Source organism: Dromaius novaehollandiae, chromosome 4 (genome assembly GCF_036370855.1).
Source record: "Dromaius novaehollandiae isolate bDroNov1 chromosome 4, bDroNov1.hap1, whole genome shotgun sequence".
Taxonomy (NCBI): Eukaryota; Metazoa; Chordata; class Aves; order Casuariiformes; family Dromaiidae; genus Dromaius; species Dromaius novaehollandiae.
Genome location: NC_088101.1, coordinates 12,260,363 through 12,284,797, shown reverse-complemented (window position 1 = coordinate 12,284,797; position 24,435 = coordinate 12,260,363). Strand labels below are relative to the sequence as shown.

General features: G+C 40.1%; 1 protein-coding gene across 2 annotated transcripts; it reads left to right on the top strand.

Moving 5' to 3' along the window:
* Nucleotides 1–98: 98 nt before the first annotated feature.
* On the top strand, nucleotides 99–14,485 carry DCK (deoxycytidine kinase). Of its 2 annotated transcripts, none has more exons than XM_026103544.2 (7): nucleotides 99–231; nucleotides 3,316–3,434; nucleotides 5,960–6,153; nucleotides 6,978–7,125; nucleotides 9,171–9,286; nucleotides 9,781–9,880; nucleotides 13,154–14,485. In XM_026103544.2, the coding sequence occupies exons 3-7, from the start codon at nucleotides 6,002–6,004 to the stop codon at nucleotides 13,178–13,180; spliced, it is 543 nt and encodes a 180-aa protein (XP_025959329.1). In that variant the 5' UTR covers nucleotides 99–231; nucleotides 3,316–3,434; nucleotides 5,960–6,001; the 3' UTR covers nucleotides 13,181–14,485. The 2 variants fall into 2 exon arrangements, with proteins under 2 accessions (XP_025959329.1, XP_025959328.1); XM_026103543.2 differs by lacking the exon at nucleotides 99–231 and adding an exon at nucleotides 1,671–2,170.
* The last annotated feature ends 9,950 nt before the right edge of the window (nucleotides 14,486–24,435 follow it).

The following is a 24,435-nucleotide window of genomic DNA, read 5'->3' as shown; positions in this document are numbered from 1 at the left end:
GTTTCAGGTCCCCAGCTTCGCACAAAGCTCGGGCTCCTTTTGGCCACACTCAGCGGCACAGATGTCTTTTTTCCTTTAAAAGCCCACCGCGACCCTGACCTCCGGAGTACGCCGGCTCCCAGGAGTTTTCTTCCCTTCCCTTCCACATCTGCCCCCCTGAGAGCACTTCCTTCCTCCTGCCCTTCGGCTGCTCTGGTCGCATCGTAAGCTCTTCAGGACGCGGTTTGGGTGGTAAGTGATCTGTTCCTTGCAGTTGGAAAGGGGTTTGCACCATCAGATTAGGAGTGGTGTGGTCTTCCCTTTATTTCTGTCCCCAAATAATCATGTTTTCTGTATGTTTGATACAGTGACGGTGCAGAAAGAGTTCTAGGACGGTGCTTGCAGCTGCAAGCACTTTACGTGTAACTTAAATCACGTACCATAACCTTAAAAATAGACTAAGGAGCTGTAAGTGCTTTGCATGTTGCAAACTATAATGCAGTTACTCAAGTGTTAGACGTTTCTGTGTGACTTTGAGCAGGTGCCCAGCCACAGATGGTGGCTGGTATAGTGCCTCTTGCAACAAAACCTGCTCCTGGGTCACAGTTTTGGTGCATTGTTAAGGGTGCGTGTTGGTCACGCCTGCCTTGTTGCCTGTACACGTTTCATGGATTTGAAGAGTTTTCTCCATTTAACTTGGACCTTTAAGGACCAAAATGATTTGATGCTGTGATGCTATTACTGGGAAACAGGTTTTTAAAGAAGAAATGGATGGCCCTTTTGAGGATTTTAATGTTTTCAGCAGTAACCTTCTAAACAAGTTGCCTTAATTGCCTTTAAATCCAATTTATGTTTCATTTTTAGTGTATTTCTGGAAGATTTTTAATTTGAATGGTTGCATATTAGCTCCTTTCAGTGAGCTGTATACAGCCTTCCTCATGCTTTGATTTTGTCCTGTAAAAATTTGGACAGGCTCACTGCTGTGCTTCCGGAGTGCAGAGCTGCTGCTGCCCGCTGCTAGGAACTCTGATTGATGTCTTTGATTGTCCAGGCATGAAGAAATGATACTGATTGTTTTCCTTTCGGTAACCTCTTCTACGCTGCTAGGGGAAGCATGTGCTGCCGGTGGTTGCTTTTTGTGAAAGCTGTGAATGCCTCGCAGCCGCCTCTGTTCCTGTTTCTGAGACTGTCAGATGGGGCCCCCAAGGTACAAGCAGGTTGCTGGGCACAATTAGTGCTTGTCAGGGTTGGAAAAGCATTTTTGAAGCTCTAATTTTTCATCTGTTGAAGCGTATGCATGGGAGAACTTTGCCCTGGCAATTATAATTTAGATTTCGGTTGTAATCCACCTAGACAGATGTCCCATACGCAGGGGGACTCTGCTCACGCAAAGCCCAGTGGCTGATTATTTTCTGCGAGGCAACGTGAGAGAGGTGAGAGTTGCAGGAAAGTAGGATTTGGCCTCACAGGGTTTCAGCAGTGGATGACAACAGGCTCCAGCCTATTTAGCTGGATTTAGTGATAAAAGGGTAGTGGAAAAAGGTCAAGGCCCTCTCACTGCTGTCTTCTTGCTACTTGAAGGTAGAGGGAAGCTTATGCATTTCACCCCAAATGCTGTAGGGTAGCGCAAAAGGGGACAACGCTAACTGCCGTGATCGGTGCCGGTGCTGCCGCCGCGCCTGCCCCTTCAGTGCTGAGAACCGAAAAACTCGTCGCACGTGTGGTCCCGGCAGCGCTCAGCGATCGATGTGCCTTGCGTTCTGCTACTCTCCCTTGATCCGTAGCGCTGAAATCGGCCGAGCGTTCTTTCGCCTCTTGCCGGCTGTCCGAAAGCGTTTCGCGCCCCTCGCTCCCTCGCCGAGCCGCCTTACACCAGTTTTTGGCCCTCGCGGCCACCCGTACAAGGCGCTGCGGGCTAAGCATCCCGGCGCTGCCGGTGACGTCAGGGTACCGTCCTGTCAAGTCCCTCCGCGCGCCAAATTCGAACGCGGCGGCGGGCTGGGCGCGAGCGCGGCGGCGGAAGAGGCGACGGTTATTTCCGTTACGGCCGTTACCGGTTCGCGCTGAGGCGGCAGCATCCCCGTTCCTCGAGACATAGGCCGGGAGCGGCTCTGTGCCTCCATGGCCACTCCTCCCAAGCGTGGCAGGCTGGAGGGCAGCATCAAGAAGATTGCTGTCGAGGGCAACATCGGTGAGTTGGGCCGACTGCGGTCCCGGCTCCATTGCCTTACCGGGGTCGCCCCGCAGCTTGTTCTCCCGGCAGGCAAAGAGAGCCTCCCCGCTCCGCCGTGGGGGTGGGGTGGGGAGAGGGCCAAATAGACTTCTAGTCAGGTTAGGAAATATAAGTTAGCTAGGCGAGTTGTTTCTCACGTTATTTCTTGGCTTGTTTGTGCCACACATTACCGTGAAGCCTTAAGAATTAACGCTGCTAAAAGTATGAGATTGAAACGGTTTTCTTCTTATTGTGGTTTTTATTTTATTCACATCTTCTTAAAACATATTCAGCTCCTGGATAAGACTTCTCCCACAGCTATTTTTATTTACTGTGAATGCCTGCTTAAATGCAGACTATCAAGTCAAACTCGTAGTGTTCAGTACTCCTCTCAGTAAAGAAGAGGGGCCTGCCTAACTTGTGAAGAGCAGGGGTGTAATAGACTATTGATAATGAGCCATACATTTTAGGCAACAGGTTGCTCATAAAAATTGAGAGCAGGAGTTGCAAGGGGTTTCTGTTTCTTCACTGATATGTGGTCTGGCAATTGGTAACTAACTGGTTAGCTTCTCTGAGCTTTAAATCCCTCTTAAATTCCCAAGCATTGTTTCAGCTGGTGGCTGACTGATCTCTCCTGTGCTGTGGGAAGTGACTAGTAGCACAAATCTAGGTCTTCGTTAGAAAAATCATCACTTTTATTTTACGTGTCTTAAATGCTTTTTTTTGTGTGTAGTAACACATGAAGGCTGGAACAACTTCATGACTGAGCCTGGGCCACTAAGTGTATGTTTAAAAAATTAAGATTGGGTATTCTAATTGCAAATGTAACTTTCTAGAATTTTGGTAATGGATCTTGCCTGAGTCTTGCTATCATTTTTGACTTTTGTTAAATTCAGTATTGGTGTCGTATGGTTTAGAAAAAAAGGGGGGTGGAACCCTCTGGCTTTATTCCTTGATGATCTGTGATGCACTATGGTCTCTGATTCATACTTTTCATAAAGGCAAGGTACATGGGTGTAGGAGACTGTAATTTAAGGGTCCTGGAAACAAATTTGTCTAATAGTTAAAGAATGACAGTATCAGTGGTTTTTGACTGCCATTCTTCCTGCATGTTTTTAATGCAGCTGCAGGGAAATCAACATTTGTGAATATTCTCAAACAAGCTGATGAAGAATGGGAAGTTGTTCCTGAGCCTGTAGCAAGATGGTGCAATGTTCAACAAAATGCTGAAGATGATGGTGAGGTATGATAAAAGAAACTAAGGTGAAACTTTAACTGGTTAAATACTCTTCTAATTTCAGAAGAGTGATACATCTGATAAAGCAAGTGTCTTAAAATACATATTTGGTAACATCCAGTTCACTGATTCTCATTCTGTTATTGGACTTCCCACTGTATTTGCTATTAGTGATTTTTGGTTAAGTAGGCTGGTGATGTTCACATGGTTTATTGCCAGACCTAGCCTATAAGGTATATTATAGAGTAAAGGTCATTAAACATCAGGATGCAAATTGTAAAAGTGATGAAAGCCTGCTCTTTACTTATAAAAGCAAGGGATGGAAAAAGGCTAGGCAGAAGTTACTTTTAGCATATGTGAACTAACCAGGTGAAAGCAGGGGGTTGTCCAGGTGTCCTGGAAGCTGTCCTTGAAAAAGTTTGGGAAATAACGAACTATTGCTAAATTGTTTATAGTATATGCTTCCCCTCAGTTATCCTTATTTCGAGTTAGAGTGTTCTAGTAGTTTTTTGGGGGGTGGGGGAGTAGTGAAGCAAATTTGAATACAAAACCAGATGAAAATCTTTTCTTTAAGGAAATAACTGACAAGTCAGGTGAACTTGAAGTTCAAGTCTGTTAAAGATTTTATAATTTAGATATAATTTCACATCCTTCATAATCATCTCTGAAACTAGACCTACTAAAATTCTCTTTTCTCCAGTTGCTTTGACTGGTTTGCACAATTATGGCATTACATACGATTCCTAAAATTAGTCAGGAAACATCAAAACAAAGGTTCCTCTAGTAAAGACTAGATAGTGCGTTAAGTTGTTTGTGCCTGTGTCTATAGATAGCTCTTACAGCGTTGCTTGTGTTGTCGGTAGCTTGTAATTTTCTCCTTGGTATTTGCAGTGTAATTCATGCAGTAACAGCAGCAGCTGCTTTGGAGCAACACGGTGCTGAACACTAGTTTTTCTTCTAGTAAGAAGAACATTGTACAGCCTAAACAATAGGCCTTTCCCCTATTTTCCTCCCTTCTTCCCCTTCTTCTTTCCCTTTCCAAAGAAAAATGGTCTGCAATCAATGTCTTGGTGGCTGTTTTTTATGTAGCTTCATACTAAAAGATGTAGTTTCACCTTTCCATCTTTATTAAAGTTTGTTGTCTTTTCATTGTGCTACACCACAAAATAAAGGAAATGGGTTCAAAATTTATCTTTGTGTATGTGTTCACAAAAAGAGATGTGACTTTTTGGTTTTATGGTTATTAGTTCTAATGAAAGTTGTATTGTGACCTGAAATATTTCAAGTGACTTGATATCAGGCTTTTTAATATCGTGTTAGTCAATGATACTGTAATCTTTTCCAGAGGATGAATCTGTATTTATTTTTCAGTGGTGAAACTGATACATAGAGAGACTTCTGACTTGTGAAATGTCACTGAGGCTGTATCTATTCTGGTTGATTAGAGTGTGAGGGCATGTCCTGGACAGTGGAACTAGGCCATGTCTCCTGTTAAATTGTTACAACCGTTCTCGGCAGGCTTTTGGCTTGCTCCTTTAGCACTCTTCCAAGCAGCTCTTTGGCGTGGTTCAGGCAGTAGGGTAGCCTAGGGACGGTGCCCAGCGGGTGTTTGAATGCAGCTACTTCCTTTTGGAAGGTAAGAGAGTTTAATGTTGTGGATATGGGCTCCTGCGTGCGAGCTAGCCTCGGTGCCAAAGCATGGTGTTTGGCATCTTTAGTTTACTCGTTTAGATATGGGCATAGGGAATCAGAGATGGGAATAATATCTGGAATGCCAAAATCTAGCTGCCATCTCTTAGGAGTTAAATGCTAACACCAAGACCGAATACTGCGATATTTTCAAAAAATTATAGATACTGTAGTGAAGAGATTCAGACAGAAGCAATTGTCTTTGATAGGCTATGTTTTCTAGTAAAACTGAGGCACAGCACCTGTCCCTGATAAGTGCATAAAATGGTTCTCTGGAAGTTAGGTTCTGTTTGAGCTTTCAGGGCTACCTTGAGGTGTTCAAGCAGTACTTTGTGGGCTGAAGGAGGTCTTTGGCCTGGAATGCGTTCTGAACCTCCTGGATGAGATGAGAGCATAATAATCTGCTACGATATATCAGCAGCTGTTTTCATATGAACTGCAATTAATAGAGGGAAGTACTGAACTAGCTGATCTTCCAAGTTAAACCCGCATTTGTCAGAGTAAAAGGAGCATGGATTGGCTAGCATGTTGTTGACTTCTTGTTCTGATAGGATATCATTCTTTTCCTAAAGTTTGTAAGTAGCGATCGAAGTTTCTTGATACTTCTTCAGCGTTTTGAACCGCCTGGACTGAAAATAGTTGTGTTTATTCAGCTCAGTACGGGAGCAGAAATAACGTTGCTTGCATTTCTGTCTTGTATATAGGTAGGTTTGAGAGGTAAATGACACAGCTGTAAACCTGAAATAAAGGCTGAACAGCTTTAATGCGGTAGAGCAATTCTGCCTTAGTTTAATATCCTACCCTCACCTACTCAAAAGGCCACTATATTTTTTTAAAAACAGGAGCTGACTACGTCACAGAAAAGCGGTGGAAATGTGCTTCGGATGATGTATGAGAAACCAGAGCGGTGGTCTTTCACTTTCCAGACGTACGCGTGCCTCAGCAGGATCCGGGCTCAGCTCAAATCCCTCGATGGGAAACTCCGAGAGGCAGAGAATCCTGTGGTCTTCTTTGAGCGATCTGTCTATAGTGACAGGTATGTTGGACTTGCAGTCGTTAAAGTGAAGAGTAGACTCCTCCCAAGTAAAACACAGAAATAAATACGTAAATAAAAAGTGCCATGTGCACGATTTTTTGTGACTGCTTTGGTTATAGTTTTGATGCTGGTGAGTCACAAGAGTATCAATAAATGGCTTGTTAGCTTTCTTTCAGTGGTGTTGACAGTGAAGTAATTTTACTGATTTGAGGATTTATAAATTTGTTGTATAAACCTGATTAATTATGTGTAGTTTCTTCTTTGTTATGAGTGGGTTTCTTGTGTTTTGTGTGCTCATGTTACCCTCTAAAGAAAAGAGGGGAAGTAGGCATTGGGAAGAACAATCTCTTAATCCGCCATTTATTCTTGTTTTCTTTCACGCTCTTTGAAACAACTCTAGCTATTTCATATTGTTATACCTACCAGTTTCTGGTTTCACAAGGTCAGACTTCACTATTGAATCCTGTCATAATTTTTGAGGAGTTACTGTGTTCCAGTTATTGTAAGTAAATTACCCCAGTGTTTCAGTGAAGAGCTAAAGTGCTTAAGTGGTCTGTAGATTTTTCCTGAACAGATACCGGAACTGCAGATGTCACTGCTCTTTGTAGACAATTCTGTGGGCAACTGCAATAGAAGTAGTTACGGGATATAAGGATACCAACTTTTCCAATCCAAACATACCTCAAAGAAGTTTAAAAAAAAAAAAAAAAAAAAAATTACTGTGCTCAGCTGATGTTCTTAGCTCCTGCTGAGTACTTGATGCAAACGAAGTGATAACCTTATTCAAGCTTTTCTTTGCTCACAAAATTATTTGGTGTTCACAGATACATCTTTGCGGCTAACTTATATGAGTCTGATTGCATGAATGAGACTGAATGGACTATTTACCAAGACTGGCATGACTGGATGAACAAGCAGTTCGGTCAAAGCCTAGCGCTGGATGGGATCATTTATCTCAGAGCTACTCCTGAGGTGAGGAATAAAAATTTATGATCACATTCAGAATGGGAGTATGTGCTCTATATCTTGCCTGTAAAAATTTGTTTTTGTCTGTGTTCCCACAGTATTTATTGTTTCTAAAAAAATTTATAGTTTTTAGCTGTAGTTCTAGGCCTTTTTTTTTGAGGAAGGAATGCTATGCCTGTAAGCATCTCTAATAAGGTCACAGTTCTGTTTTGGGCTCTGCAGTAGATTTTTGCATCTAAAATACTAGCCCTTTGCTGCTACCACTGAACCACAGTTGTCATGAACTGTCTTTTTCCTTATTTCAGCAGCAATGGAGAGAATGGTGAAGTCACTAGTATTTTTATGAGAGTAGAAAAAAGAACCTTGATGAAATATATGCTGGAGTGGGGGAGTCCTGTTGTGACAGAAAGCTAAGACATGATGATGTGTTAGCCTGACTGCTTTCTGTGAGCTTTAGTAAATGGACTATATCTGCTATTCTGAGCTCTGTCACCTGTCTGCACAGGATTTTACCCATCTAATCTGTTTCTGTATCCTGGGAGGCGGTTAGTTTTAGAGCTATGGGAGGCTGCTTTTCTCGTATTAGCAGATCTCATTGTATCTTTGTTTCAGGGTTTATTTTGAATGTCTCGAACGGGCCAGGAAGCAGTTGAGAGGGTAACCTCAAAGTTAACTCTAAGCACGTTTATTTCCAAAACCTTGAGCTAGCCTCAGCTCTCATCGTAACAGCTCTAATGTTTAGAGTTCAATTCAAATTGTAATATTCCCCTAAATATTATAATGCTTTAATTAATACTAACGCAGTCTGGAAACACTTAAAATAAGAATGTTCTTTGCAAATGTTACAGCCTGTGTAGTTGTACGTACATACTTTTTGTTGTTGTTGACATTAAGGTTTGCCACCTGGAGTTACAGTGTCCCAGACCTGTGTGTGTTTTTGCCATACACTTACCCTTATGTTTACGTTATGCTTGCTTGGTACTTTTGTCCTAGCAACATATGATATATTTGCATCCATTAGGAAAATGTGTTAATCGTTTCCAGTTTATAAAAGCGGCATGTCTAAATGACCAAACAAACCAGAAAATAGCATTGGTAGTAAAATCAAGTGATAAGTATAAGTAGCTATAGGAACATTGCCGTGATAAATACAGTATTTTATAGTTAATGCAACAGGCAATTGGCAGGGAGAAAAAGCCCTTTCACATGGGACAAGGGAGCTAAGCCAGGCGAATGCACTTGCTGTACGTGATGCTTTAGCACCATGCTTTGATGTTTGGGTGTCTAATGTAATTTAAAAATGATAACAACATAATAAGTATCTCTTGAGGATGAAACTTAAAGGCACAAAAGAAAAAATTAAGATTTTGAAAGCACTCTAATTGTAGTAACTAACTTAGAGGTCACTTCCATACTTCCCTACTTTTTTTTTAAACTTTTGTTATTGTCGTAAACAACTCCCTAATGTAACTTGCTGGAGTTACTGGGAAGACTTCTTTACTAGGCTCTCAGTTGTGCGTCTTCCCCTCCTCCCAAGTCAAGAATGCCTATCTAAATTGCAAAATAAAACAGTTTAGATTGCCTTGTTATTAAGGCTTTTGATCTCTTCAGGCTTGTAGTGAATGATTACATTCTAAAACTGGGTTTCTTAAAGATGGAAATACCCGAGATATTGAAATGACTGTCCATAATGTCATACCTTTATTTCGGTGCTCTTTTTGTACAATATGCTGGTCTCCCTTCTTTTTATTAAAAGCTTATTTGAGACCTTTCCTTGTAGTGGAGAAATATTTATATATTTTTTTCCTTCTTCTGGTCCTGCCTTCCTTTTGGTAGGAAAGATGTAGTCAGTAGGCTATGTCAGCTGGACATGGAGTAAGGTTTCCATGCTCCTAAACTTAGTTAGCAATTTGTATCCATCTTGAGCAAAGAGTGGCATATTTAGCCTAGTAGGAAGAGGCTGGCAGAAAAACTTTGGTAGACTAGGCTTCCTCTTTAGTTCTGCGAATACAACCAATCCATGTATATTTTTTTAAATCTTTTGTCTTTAGAAATGTTTAAATAGGATTTACCTGCGTGGAAGAGATGAAGAGCAAGAAATTCCCATTGAATATCTGGAGAAGCTTCACTACAAACATGAAAGTTGGCTTCAGCATAGAACGTTGCGGTAGGATTTGTTTAGTGATCACTATAAGACTGGTAAATCTTTGTAGAGGTGTTTTTAAATTATTTTTCCACAGGTGAAACTTCAGCTTTTCTTTTGAAATGGAAAGTTAAACCCCAGGAAGAATTCTGTTTCCGTAGTAGTCTTGGGGTAATGGGGTGTTAGGTGTACTGCTAGGACATGCAATGTGACTTGAGTTCTCTTCACCTAGAACTCTGAGTTACAGATCATTCAATTAAGCATGTATTGCAATATACAGTAGAGTTTAACATCAGGTGCTGGGGGAACAGGATGCTCAAAAATCAGTAGTATATCCTAGAAGCTTCGCTGTAAATTTAAGCTTCTTTCTTTAGTTCTTATATTCAGAATTCATGGCTGTATTTTAAATTTGCACTTCTCTTGGGAATCTTAACAATGAATACTCTGATAGAGACTTTCATGAGGTATGCTTGTTTGCCATTAGTAATATTTCCATCTTTGCTCCTATTCCAATGCAGAACTGATTTTGAATACCTGCAGGAAATACCTATTTTAACATTAGATGTTAACGAAGACTTCAAAGGCAAAAAGGACAGATATGATCACATGACTGAAAAGGTAAAACTTGACAAGCAGAACACAAATTGATCTTTTAGGTTTATTGCCAGCATGCTGAAATGTATTCAGGATCCTTGTTGTGTCTCAACTTGTAGTGTTCTTTGAAAGTACACTGATGTTTGAACCTGCATATCCATGCAATTTCCTACATAGAAGTTTTCCACAAAAAAAAAAAAAAAAAAGGCTTACTGGGACGGCTTTCACTATTGACTTTGTCCGCAAATGCAATGACTACTTTAGATAATCTTCAGTGGTTTAAAAGAGCTGTTATTTGCTAAGTCCTGCTTCTAAAATTGTGCAGGTATCCTAAAAAACATGGTGTGGGGGAGTATGACAAAAGGTAGCTGTTGAGACAGAGGAAGAAGAACACAGATCCAAGTCAGATGTCTTGGGCAGAATGTTAGTTCTAGGTACTGTGAAAATGCAGTACAAGACCATTACAACAGGAAATTGAAGGATGACTTTACTAAACTTGGAGAGTTTCGATCCAAAGAAGCGAGCCAATGGAAAACTATTCTAGGCTTTGCAGACTTTTCTAGCTAAATAAAAGAGAATAAGGGATTAATCCTTCTAGCTCATGGTAAGTCTGTCACGATAAGCAGCTATACAGCTAATGCAAAGAAGGATCCTTTGCTCTAAAAATAATACACTTCACTGTATAATCATGTTTTTTAAATATTTAAACCATGGAGTTACATGCAGATAATAAATAGTCAGGTAGCCTGCTACAATATTGTTTAGTTTTGGTCTTGTTTGTTAGCTTGGCAGTAGCATCAAAACTCTGCCTTTCAGCCGTATTTATTAGCCTTTTTCAAAATCCTTCTCAAAAGCAGTGATCTGAAAATTCAGGGAACACTTTTCAAATGTTGTTCTTTATTTTATTTAGGAAGTAATGCAAAATATATATCAGGACTATTTTTTTAAATTTGTTTGAAGACCTTGGAAGAAAAAATGTGTGTTTGGTATAGAAGGAAGCCAAGCTGAGATTTCTGTTGGCAGAAGATGAGCTAGTTTTTAGTTAGCATGAAAGGGTGTCATTATATTATTATAATATGTATGTTATATATATATTACACCCTTTCATGCTAACTAAAAACTAGCTCATCTTCTGTCAAGAGAAATATATATTTTATATATATACACACACACATATATACATACATATATATACACACACATATGTGTGTGTGTGTATGCATATGTAGATATATATATATAAAAAAAAAATTTAAAGATGGGCCAAACCATCAAGCCCTCTCTTATGTTAACTGCTTAGGTGTCTGGTATTTGAATCATGAGGAGATTCAGCTGAGGACAAGGTGATTTTGGAGTTGTTGCAGTACAGTACAAAGCTTAGCAATGCTATTATGCTTTTTTTTCCTCTTCAGCAATAACTTACTTACCTCATGAGAGAAGCAGCTATGTCCTTTGATATCAGTTTATCCATTTAGAAATGATTTAAAGCAGCTTTCATAATCTTTGCTCTTTAAACCTTTTTAAATGATGGAACAACTAGACATCCCAGCTGTAAAGGAAATATGCTTCCAATCTGCACCATGAGATAAAGCCAACCTCAGGCACCTAAATAGGGTTTTTGGAGGAGTTAACCCCTGTGTGGCTGTCAGCTCATCTGGGAACAGCCTAAGCCCTGTTTTGGCCTTATTTTTAATATTTCCTAAGTGGAGGCCCAGAACTGCTCCAGTTTTCGTGAGCCTGAGTGCTTTAGCCTCTAGTGTGTGCTTTTGTCTAGTGGGGACCAAGAAACTGTTTCCTGCTTATCTCTGTTGATATGCTCAATTTCAAAGACCAATCCAGAAACTATGCCTAATGTAAATCAATATGATAAGGTTCCTCATGTGGTGTTTTTAAAAAGGAGAATGGCTTTCTCATGACAGCCTTCTACTTAGAATCTTTGCACAGTTCTATGTTCTGTTCCCTTCTCCATGGGAAGGGATTTGACCTTTTTTCCATCTCCTTGAGTCTCGAAGTAGAAAAGGAAAGGTCACAATTTCAAAATGTGATTCCAGGTCTGTTTCTGTTTTGCGTCAGGAACTTGGACAAAGTACTTGGACAAAGTATTTGCAGATGTGGTCTATGTATGATAGCCTTTGCCAATAGAATGAGGGCCATATTCTGTAGAGTTGTTGATTCCTTTCTATGCTATGGTCTAACTTGAGTAGACGGAGTGGAAAGTGCTCCCAGTTCAGACTGTCTTACAGTGTAGTTGCTAGGATGTTCTTCAGTGGGGGAGAGAGGCGTTTCACTGCTGGTCTCAGTCCTTCTTGGGTCCTGTAATTACTGACTTGTTATATTCTTAAAAGAAGGTTGTTTGGCCCTCACTGCCATCTCTTCCTACTGCTATGCTTTAACAGGAGGGAGTGGTTACTGTTGTGCGCTTGGGGGGAGGGGGAAGCGGAGGAAAGAAGGCATGCATATTGTGGTAAGAAGGGAGTTCTCAGCACAATGTCTCCCTACAATTTTGGGTATGGACCTGAATTTAAGATGTTGCTGTTTAAAGTAGCTGCACCTTTAAGTGTTATACTAGTCCACTGCTTGTCATGGTGCCTGTCTTTGATCCTGTTCTCACTGCAATCATAGGGATTATTTGAGGTGCTGTATTGGGTCTCTGTGTAGGATCATAGATCTCTGATTCAAGGTTCTACATACCATTCTATGGGTCAGAACTTCAGTATTAATTTTTAGGTTCCTTTAGGCATTTAATCTGTTCTTACAATACTGGAAATTGTGTTAAACACTGACTGGAATATCTATAGCACTGTCCTACAGTATCAAATCCTGAAGTACTATGCTCTTGCTAGAGATGGTTTTATTTAATTTCCAGCCTCTCATTCTGAGGAACATCCTAACTAGATGCATTGGACAGTTCATTAACAGAATATAAACAGCGTCATGGTAGCAGGTGTGACCTGTGTATTCTAAATTATATAGCCTTTGACATAATGATTATCTTCCTTTCGTTTAGATTAGACTTGCCCTTAAATTAATTCCCTTGTGATGTAGGACTGTAGTTTGGCAGCCCTGCAAAAACGAATATCGTGGCAATGTGTCACGCTCTGTACCTGCTGAAATACAGGTGTCATGGCTGTAAAAGTTCTTAACAGACAAGAAGCTGCATAGCCAGCCTTAAACTTAGCTTACTTAGTTCCTGTATCTTGTAGTACAGCATAAAGAATTGGAGACATAAACATAGTTGCTGTGTATTTGTGTTGATAAATACTTTATTTGATTGATGATATTTGTTTCTTTTTGCAGGTCAAGGAATTTTTGAGCACGCTATAATCCTCTTTGAAGCATAGGCAGAATCAAACTGTTCCAAACATCTGTGAGATCAAAGTATGAAGTACAGCTTCTGCTTTCATAGAAGGCCTCTGGAGAGGCAGGACTCAACCCTGTTAATTAATTGTGAGGATCAAACAAACTTTGTGTAGAGAAATTAATAAATAAATGATTAGGTCTATTCAGTATTATATAAAATAACACACACAAAAACTTGAAGGCACTAGAGTCCTGAGCGTTTCCAAATACTACATCTGTTTCTAATCAGAGAAATAAGTTCTAGGGTATTCTGTTGTGTTTTTTTATTTATTTTGTTCTCAGTGTCTGTTTGATTCCCCATAAGGTAGTGGTTTTTCTAGAACTGTTGTTAATTTCTTTAGTGGATTTGATTTGTTATTGATGTCTTAACATTCTGAGGAAGAAAAAAGTAAAAACAATTTTTGCTGGTGAAGGAATTAATATAGCATAGAGTTTTATATTTCAAGGTATAAAAATATCATCTGACAATTTTGATAGGTGAAGCACTTCTCAGAATACACTGAATTGAAACAAAAAGCGTAACATCACTGAAATTCTGTAGCTATTAAATAAGATTTTTGTCTCTGATGTTTTCATGGTGCACTGCAAACTAGGATATTAAGAGACTTTCCATTTTTTGGCATGTTGCTTTTTGGCTTTTTGTTCGTTTCTTTTATTTTTTACCTTTTATGATACTGAGCAGTTTTTGTTAGCTGGTAAGTCCTCTTTTCCTGTAGATGAGTATGTTCACTTGATGGATATTGTAAAGGGAAGAGAATTTTCCAAATGGTCTTCAGCTCAAAATGACATGTTTCTAAACAGACTTAACTGCGTTTTGGATGTCAGAGGTGGTTTCTTGCTTTCATTCCAACTTCTCCATTTGTTAACTCGGCCTTCCGGGTATTTATACGTGATGCTGCAATATGCAGGGTAGGCTGTCCATCTTCGTGTTGCAGTAGGAAGAGTAGAACTTTGTGGCGTGGCTGCTATTCTAGTGTATTGGTTATTTCTTTTAACTAAGTCACTTTTGTTTCAGGTGCAGAAATATTATAAACTATACAGGGTATGCATCTTTCAAGTACTGTTTTTTTTGTGCTGTTTTGTTCTGCTTTAAACGTTTCTGAAGGATTACACAGTTGGCTTTTGAATGCAAAATTGTATTGTAAAACATTTTATTGTCTTCTGTGGTGCCTGTGATATCTGCTAATTTGAGATTAAATTTCTTCCTTTGTGGTTGGAATTGTGCTGGCATCTAACTATTAACTGAAAAATAAAAATGGATAGAAAGACTTTTTCGATGCTTAATGTTTTTGGCACCTTCATGTCATGTGACAAATAATGTATAGATTGCCGGTACATATACTAGTACAATGGATGAATTCAAGCTGATGTATGCTCAGTGTGTTTGATGTACAAGTTCACTAACATTTCTGAAACAGTATGACTGGCTTCAGATTTTTCCATGTATGGAAAATAGGCTTACTTGGACAGAGACATAGTTTATAAAACAGTATGTATGTATGTATAATTTACTGATGAGTAGAACTGCTTTGTATAATAATTATGTTGTAGTAGAAATTAGTATTATTGGTATTATGGTAAGAATACTTGTTTTGGACTTTCAGATTGTCTGATAAAAGGAGGGATTTTTGAGATCTTTGCTCTAGACATGAAGTGAAATGGATGAAGATTCAGTTCAGATTTAATTGAAACACATGGCAGGAACTTTTAAAATATTCTTGGCAACAGTCTGAAAGGTAACAGCTTATTTTGACTAAAGTTGCAATTGTTCCTATCATTTCAGCTGTCAAAATCATGAATTTAATTACAGGAAGTGGAATGATGACGATCATTTCAAGGAATAAGCGGATCCGAGTTCTAATGAACACTTTTTTTCAAGCTCATCACAAAGCGCACACAAATTCTGTGGCAGGTTGTGTGCATCCCGTTCCAGAATGCTTTACAAAATCTCTAACTGCCAAGTTTGGATTCAAAGGAGCAAAGTCACAACCAATTATTAGAATGGTTTTAATTGCTGTGCACAAAAAAAAAAAAAAGTTTCAGGGCTTTGATAATAGCTGGACTGAAGCACAAGTAGCTACAGTTATTTGTATGTAGGACAGATGCAGCGTAAGTGGAAGTGGAGAGGACCTTATACTGTTCCGTCTGTGCCTTGAACTGCTTGAACCTTGCAGCTCCAGCAGTGCTTCAGATTTTAAAACTTGTTGGTATTCTTTGCTTTTCTTAAATCTGTTTCCAAGCTGGCCTAAACATGATTGTTGTGTTGTAGAGGTATGAAAGGTTTCTGAATTGATATCTACTGTTTGGAGATGTGTGTATTTTTTTTGTTTTTTGTTTGTTTGGGTTTTTTTTTTCCCTCCAATCTTTGAGTGTTTTGTCCCTTTCTTTTCCCTTGGGTACGATATCTTGATGGAACTGCCTAGAAATGCCTGCTTGTTCTAATGAAGTGTCATCACGATCGGGGAAACAAAATCGGTGTGCAGGTTTTATTATCTTTTTTCCAGTTAGGATACAGATTCAAATATAGGTAGTATTTTAATTGCTGTGTAAGCATGCATATGAGATGTTTGTTAGCAATAGACATAGTATTGCCTCATATTATTTTCAGTCCTTATAGTTACTTCTCTTCTAGATAGTGACTCTAACTTCTCTTAATATGAATGCTGCTTAGAACAGCAATTAACTTTTTTGTAATGATGTGTGAGCTATTTCTATTGTTTTCTGTTTATTTAAGCAGACTTGATAATAATGGGATTGTATATAAAATGTGATTAGTGTTGTGACGATTCTCTTCTCTTTTCAGTAATTAAAGACTTCAGAAATCTATTTGTTTGATAACAAAGTGACATAGGAGAACAGTACCATGAACTCTTAAGTGTAGACTGGGGGAAAATTTATGTAGTAATAATTAAATCATATCTTAGGAAAAGGAAATGTGTGGAATTGCCGTTGCCTAGAGGTTACAGCACAACTAGGCATGTGGACTCCAGAGTTGTTTTCCCAGCTCCTGTTTACACTTATTGTGTGACCTTGAGTAAATCACTCTCTACCTCAGTCTTTTCGTCTCTAAAATATTGATATCTCCCTATCTCTCCAGAAGGCTGGAGGATTAGTTAGTTAATATTTATGTGCTGCTTTACAGGTCTAAAGTGCTATATTAAATAATTGAGAAGAAAAAAGGAGGCACTGTTTTTAGATTCTTGGCTATGGTATTTTGATGCCCTCATAAAAGGGGCAACTGGCCCAGGTTCATGGCCAATAGGGATTACTTATTTGCTTGAAATCTGATTAAAAGCCATCAGTGAAACATCGCTTGCATTTAAGTTTTTTCATTGAAAAACTGTGCCACTGAAAATAGGTACAATATTTGAGCAGAGGAAACTGGTAATGCAAATTTAATTGTGAAATAGAGGTTGATGGCAAAAACTGTGCTGTAGTCCCTGTAGTCAGAGGTTGTGTCAAGGCTATGTGCAGTTATGTACAGAATTTGCCACAGGAGGTCATTGGATTCTCAGTTCCTGCTTGCTGAGCTGGCTGCAAGCAGAGCAGTAGAGTTTCAACAGTGAATGACTTCGGAAAAGGTAGAGAGGGAAGAGATGATTTCCTTGGTTTGCCAGAGCAAAAACATTAAACTGATTAGTGAATATTCCACTGAATGAGATAAATTTTGATCTATGGGGGGAGTGGAATAAAGCAATCCCCTTTTGGATGAAGTAAAAGACTATCAAAAGGCTGACCTAACGGGAGAGGTTTTGACACCAGAAGGTGGTCTGTGCAGCCACCAGCTGCTTCTGTTCTGAGTGGATATTAGCGCATGGATAACACTAATCCTGGTGTGTCTGGCTGATAACAATCTCCTAGCGCTGAACCATCAGGCCCGAATGCAGGCAGTGAGCAATACTAATGCTGGCAGTGTACTGGGGAAAATGAAGCAATTGGGAATTCTACTAAGTGAAGCCATGCGTAGTGCTTAATGTATGAAATACAGGCTGAAGTAGGTATGGTTCCTCTGAAATTCTGGTCCACATTCAGTAGTTGAAAAGAGTGTAGATGACTCACTTGAAGCATGTGATGAAGTGATTTATTTCAGCATGGATGTGAAGTGGATATAATGTGCAGAGGCTAAAATCTTGGCTATTGCATGTCAATGATTTTTGTTGATAGGTCAAGGTTTCAATCCGTGGGTAAAAATAATATGACAGAAGCATAAATAAGAATATAGCATATGCCCAAACAAACTGTCTGTTATCACCTGTTTCTTGGATTATGGAACCATTATCTTGTACAAGTTTTAACAGACTTGATAAAGCCAGAATTTTACTAGTATGCAGCCTACCTGTGGATGTGGCGTCTTCTACTGTTCCAGTTCAGTATCCTCAGGTTTCCTAGTCCTCGTTTCTGAGCAAGTCTCCTTTTCTTAGTATCATTGCTGATAGAGAACTTCATTCCACTCTTTTGCTTTCTTGGTTTGACTGCTTTCTGCTGGTCTTCCTTATTGCTCATGCACTTTTTCTCCTGTGTTAGCCCAGCTGATAGCTGGATTTCTGATGTGTTCTTCCTGGCATCAGTGCTGTCTATCTATGTGCGCTGACAGCATGCTCTTATTTCATAATTACTTTCAAATTTGCCTCCACTGCTCTCTTAAAACTGTAGTTGTTGCTCTCTAAGTTTTCACTGCACTTTTGATGTTGTCCTCTTTGTGGGGCCGGCTCAGGGCCTTTACCCTGATCCTCTCAACTGTGTACAGTGGCCTCAGGTCATTGATTGTTTTGTTCCAACAAGCTGCTAGGCTGGGCTGGCTGCCTGTGTCCTGTCTGTGCTGCACCTCAGAAGCTGAAGACTCGCTGTCATAGAAAGCAGGACCTGTCTGGTTAGGTATTCGTTTCCAATCTGCTCCACTACTTGTTTTGTGAGAGTTTATTGCAATGGTCCAGCATGGTTGGGTAGGTATTTCATTTTTTTTTTTTTTTTTCACCCTTGTCAACAGTTTCTTTCCTGTCTCTACCTTATTATCATCTAGGGGAAGACAGCATGTCTGCTGATTTCCAGCTCATTTTAAATGGGGTTTCTGTTGCAGTGTATTATGACCACAGTCTGCCAACAGCATGCCAGGATGCCCTAACTTTTATGGTCTGCCTTGACTGCAGTTCTTGAAATTTTCTAGTTCTAGTGCGCTTGAAATATGCGGGTTTGTGGATGATAGATTACTGTCTACTGTGACAAAGAAATACAGTTCCTTTCCAGGGAAGTGAGCAGTTCTTTGTCTCAGAGAGTTTACTGAGCTTCCATGAGGCTTGAAGTCCTTTTCTTGGACAGCCTCTGTTTTTAACAGGCCTCATGCTATTGTGCATACACAAAGCATCGGGTTTTCATAGCTCATGAGTGCACTGCTATGCTTACACATTCAGGTGTAAAGTACGTACTCATCTCATAGTTTCGGCTCTCGCTTGCGGTGATTTACTCGCTGTCATCTTTGAACCTAATCACAGCTTTCACACAAAACTTGCCTTTTCCTCAGAGAACACAGCATGCCACTTGTGGTCTAGTGGATGATTGTTCTGCTGCTTGTGGCATCCCATCCCACTCAGCGCTTTAGTATGGATAGGACCTAGCTTTGGCGCTGCCAAGATGCATGTTATGCTTTAGAAGTTATTTCTTATTGTACCTGTCAAGCCTTATTGGTGACTTTTCTGTGGATAAAAGCCTATGCTTGGGTGGTACAGCTAGAATCTTGATCATATTTGTAGTTATTTAGATGATTGAAGTAATGGTTTCTCATGATATCCTTTAATTGCATGTAATGAGCGAATGCATTCAGTGAGACTGCTGGTATTTGTCCATGCCGGAGATGAGTCACTAACTCTGTCTGAAAATCTCCTTTTCTCCTGGGTTTGTTCACCCATGGTACACTCTAAGTGATAATGCATCTTAGTTTTATGTTTTATTGACAGTCTGTACTTGCCCACTGCTCTCAGATAAGGACATCTCCAGCATTTGGTTGCACCTCTAGCTTTAATTCTTGCCGTTAGCATTGCTTCTGGGATTGCCTTTACAATGCAACTGGAATCATATTGGCAGTAGGTCAGAAAGCATTGCTGAAAGTGTAGCAGTTGTCTGTCAGCCGTCTGTGGTGCATGGACTGAAGGTCTCTGGATCCGCTGGAGTTGCTCTGCGGAACCCTTCTTTTTGTCACTTTTTGTTGGGAATTTTCTCCGTCTCTGCATTTGTTGCCGAGTCTTTCGTTGTTATTGTTGTTGTTTGCTTGTTTTTCTTCTATGGTTATCTCTAGCTTTGTGATATAACCTCATTCTCTTTCCACATTAGTCATGCTGCTGCCCATGGACTGAATCTGTTGCATTTCATTTACTACTTACAGCCTATACACTGGATGGTGATACCTGTGCTGCTCTGTCTCATTTTACCTCCTAAGCTCTTGCAGTTTGAGCCTGTGTATTTATGCTGGACTACTTGTTATTACCCTATTGATCCCTTTCTTGGATAGTTGTAGCTGCTTTAGCTCTTGGAAGACACTTCTGCAGGGGATTAGATCTGCTCCAACAGCATTTCTTGCTAGCTGGAATAATATGTCCACTGAATGATCTTGTCTTGCACTAGGAAGTCCTGAAGGTCTTGAAATTACATGTAGATACCAGAATTCTCAGTCTCTTAATGTAAGTACTGATTTCCACTTCTGCTTCTTACTTTTGGAGTGTTTTGTAATTTTCGTGGGTTTTCTTGTGTTTGTTTTCTAAAAGTCTTTATGCTCTGTGTCTAAGAGAGCACTATTTTAATCAAAAAGAGAAATTGGTTCCAGGTATCACAAAGACTAATAAATTATCCCAGAGAGCTGGAGACAGTCTTGCTAGAGGTGCTCCTGTTTGATCCCACAGGGCAGACAGGCAGATGGATGTTGGAAAGGGAGATGTCCATATCACAGAGCTGATGCTCTTCTTACTGATTGGGCTTTTACGGTTTTGCTCGTTTGAGAGAGGTTAGAATGAGATGCTGTGGGCTACATCTGCAGCTGGCGTTCTGTAGTGAAGCCTCATCTTAGTATAGTTTCACAAAAATCCAACCAAGAAAGAGATACCATAAACAAGGAAATGGAGAGGCTACCTGTCATGACAGGAAATTATCGTGCTGTAATCCAGGGGAGAGACTGTGGTGTTTATAGACTTACTCGGATTAGCTTTAAAGTAGGGTATTGCTATAGGGAAGCCATTAAGTTCCCTGCAGGCTGCAAAATCCGACTAGATTCTTAGGAAACGATACTCATGGCTTGCACACAGGGCTTGGGGCTAGTAGGGCTACATTGTCAGCAGGAAAACAAATGCTGTGTTTCTGTTTTGGCAACTGTCTGATGTGGAGGCACTTTTCTCAAACCAGCACAATTTCCTCAGTTTGCTTCTGCTTTGCACGAGTGATGAGAGAGGAGAACCACCTGCACAGGGATGCATTTTCTTGCCCTTCAGTGGCTAAAATGAAGGCTCATAGCTCTTTTGAGAGGCCCCCTTTTAGCAGTTCACTGGTTTGCATCACATAAAATGTTTTCAGGGGTGATGCATTCACTCTATCAAAGCATAGTGTGCTTCCTAGCAATAGGTTTGCTTTCTCCATTACCTTTCTCAGATCCTTTAGAAATAGTCCTTTGGTCTCAGGGGTCTGCAGCCCACGGACTGTTGTAGTGAACTATGGCTGTGCTGGATTTTGTTAGTTAGTTAGTTTGTTTGTTTATTTGAAAAAGGTATGTAGGAAGTGATGGCATTACTTGATAGATTTACTGTGTGTTTTGGAAATCACGTGACCCTTTAACCAGAAATGAAGGAACTAAATAATATAGAAACATCCTATTTTAATACCCACGAGGTATTCTTAGGGAGCACTGAGGAGTACACTCTAAGCAAGTCACGTGCAGCTTCTACATCTTACCTATATAAATTACCAGTGAAACTTGCATTATACTAGTTTGGAAGTATTTCATGTGTTTGTAAGGGGAGTGTGAAATTTTATTGCAGTAACAAAGCTGAACTTGAAATATGGTTTGAAACTTACAAACTTACGTCAAGGTGTGTGGGGTTTTTTTTTTTGCTTTTTTGTTTTTTTTTTTTTGAAACCGACATCAAAGAGCAATTGAGTAAGACTGTCATCTGCTAATGTGAAAATACATGACAAATAAAAGTAGTAATGTCCCCCTGTTCAGAAAGGGCTGGATTGAGACAGAGAGCATAGAATAGATTATCCATTTCCTGTGTGACCTTGGACATCAGAGAGGGGAACAAAATCTGGTTCTGGCTTGGACTATTGCACTGGAGTATACTGTGTTCCTTGGTGAAGGGACTTAGTGAGGAGTGAGAATGGGAAATGACTCGAATAAGGCAGAAAAGGTAATGTAATGTGCTGAGTGAGTGAGTCCAGCAGAGACTTGACTGAGTATATTTGTAGATGTTTGAAGGAAATTGGTTCATGGAATTGTTGACAAGGTTTGGAAGTACAGTGCTGACAAGGCTGTTGAACAGTGAGGTTTTGTTGTTTTTTGCCAAAGAGGAGGAGGATAAAAACTGACCTTCTTGTCTGTAGAAAGCAATTGTACAAATAAGTTGGAAGCGCCACTTAAAGATGTGCTTGAAGAGCTATTGCAATCTATCAGGTGTACATCCCATGCCTCTTAGAAGTAAACAGGGACAGGTTGCAGGTTAAGGTAATCTCAGTGCTGTTAGAGGTGGAGTGATCTATGCTGCCAACTTGTGCCACCTTGAGCAGCTGCCAAAGCGTCACTGCTCAGAGAGCAAGTAGTGCTGAGTCCTAGCCTTGCCAATGATACAGCAAAAACTCTATTTTGGCTCCTTCGTGCTACAGATAATTGAGGGAGCAGCAGTGAGAGAAAGGTAATTCAGAGGAGCTCCAGAGGAATTTCAACATCCTTACGCTGTCTTTCGCTTAGCCTGTGCAAGCGTTTTGCATTTTGCTACATATAGAAGAGGTGCTAGATGGGGCCCAGGAGGCTTGTTACAGGCCTACTGAGATCAGAATGTCAGTTGCTTTCTGACACTTCGGTTCCGTATCAAGACATTAGAGGTGATAACGCAGCACTGCCACAGCAGGATAGCGTAGTTAGGAATAAGCGCAGTTTTAAAGAGGTTGGGTTGGTTCCCAGTGCTGGGAAAAGGCTTGGGGCATCCACACTCCTTTTAAACATAGTGGGTAAGAGTTGCTTTGGAGAAGGTCCACTGGTCTTTTCCTTTGCCAAATAAATGCAGGTCAAAGACTGAAGAAGGTGAATGCAAGCTGGCATGCCATCTTGTCTTGTGTTTTCTGCTGGCAAAGGTGTGGCAGCCGCAGCCTTGGTCTGGGCCGGCACTTGGGTTAAAAAGATGCTTCTATCACTGCAGGTTGTTTTCCCTCTGGAGACTGGAGTAAGTTCTACTAGCAAAACTGTGGTTTTGCCAGGAAGGCTCTGCTTGCCCTAGAAGCCCTTTGTTGGCCTAAAGCAAGGTATAGTTGTACTGACAAGTAGCTCATAACATAGACTTGGCCTCAGTATAAAGGTCTGGGCAAAGCTATTTATTTGAACTAGGTCTTAGTTAAAGCATGTGTTGTAAGACAGTGAGGATGGCTTTCTCTCGCTCCCTCTCTCTTCTATTTATTTAAATATATTTTTTTGCATGTGACCTATTGCCAAAGATGAACCCATCGAGTTTTAATAGCACCTCCCAATTTAGGAGAACACGCTCAGAAAGAACTCAGAAAACAGTAATTTTCAGTCCCAAACTTGACAGTGCTTTTGAGCCTCTGCCTCATCTCTTTCACTTCCTTTTTTTTGGTGTGTGGGGGGAAAGGGATCTCCAATCTAACTAAACAAATCGGACTCCAAACTTGGGTTTGTTTGCTTGAGACTAAGATATGCAGACAAACTCTCTGTAAATGTTTAATGAAACGGTTACAGTGGTGTTTTCTTCTGACACTCATACAATTTCAAGTACTTATATTGTGTGTTGGCTATGAGTTGGCTCCCCCCCCCCCCCACCTTGGTATTTCAGTTCTGCTGGGTTTGAGAATAAGCATTTTCAGTTTATGTAAGTCACTGATTGGAGATGGAGAAACAAAACGCTTAACACAGTATTTTGAAGAAACTGTGTGTCTAAACTTCTGTTTTGTTAGAAAGTCAATTTTTCCAAAACAGGATTAATCTGACTCTGCTCCAACAGAAATGACATCACTAGGGGCAGAGTTGGGCTGACTCTCACTGCTTTTGAAAATCGTACTTTAGGAACGTGAAAACAGTGTTTTGAGATACTGAGATGAAAAATATGCTGCAAATGTAAATAATATGGAGTGAAATTGCCTTTGCTTCTGAAACATGCATTGTTATATTATTTAGAGATCTGTCTCATTCTAGAACTGAGTTTACTTTTTTGTTACTAAGAATGGAAGAGGGCATTATGACTTCTCTATAATTAATGGGTTTGTTGAATTCACATAGAAGGAGACTCTTTCTAGAGGCTGGTGAAAATCTTACCTCCCCTGCCCAAACACACACTTTGGTTTTGTTTCTTGTCCTGACTACTGTTACAAGTTGCTTACCACACCAGTGTGCTCAGTGCCTCGGGCATAATGTTGCACAACTCCCCTCTCCAATGATTTGCAGCAATAATTTCCTTAAATTGTTTATCAGTGTCTGTCTATTTGTTTGTTCGAAGTCGAGTACTGTATGAGTTGGATAAATGTCTTTCAAGTGGCTGAAAGAATAAGTTGAGAAGCAGTAGGGAGTCATTAAATGTCTATTTAAGAACTTAGAAGCAGCTTTGCTGAAGTGTGGAATGCTTTTTCTGATGAACGGGCTCCGTCGAAACAACCACTAACAGTAAAGGAGAGTTCACACTACCTGACTGGGAGCATCTCAGTATGGAGCCTGTACTGTATATGGGGAGGTGTAGGTTGCAGAGGGCAATTGATGCAGTACTGAAATATTCTGAATTGGCTTCTGGAGACTCTTCCTCCACACAGAGAGCCCAGGTTCTTAAAACGCATACCTCTGCTAGGTCTAGGAAACATCGCCAGATCGATGCAAGGTTCCTTCCGACGTCCAGTATTTTGCCTTAATCGTAGACTACTGTGACTTATGTGAGGTAGTTTCTCATATGCTTGCAGCACAATTTATTTGTACAGAATTTTATCTTTTAGGAAGCTCAAATTTTTTACTTTTTTTACTTTTTCATTAC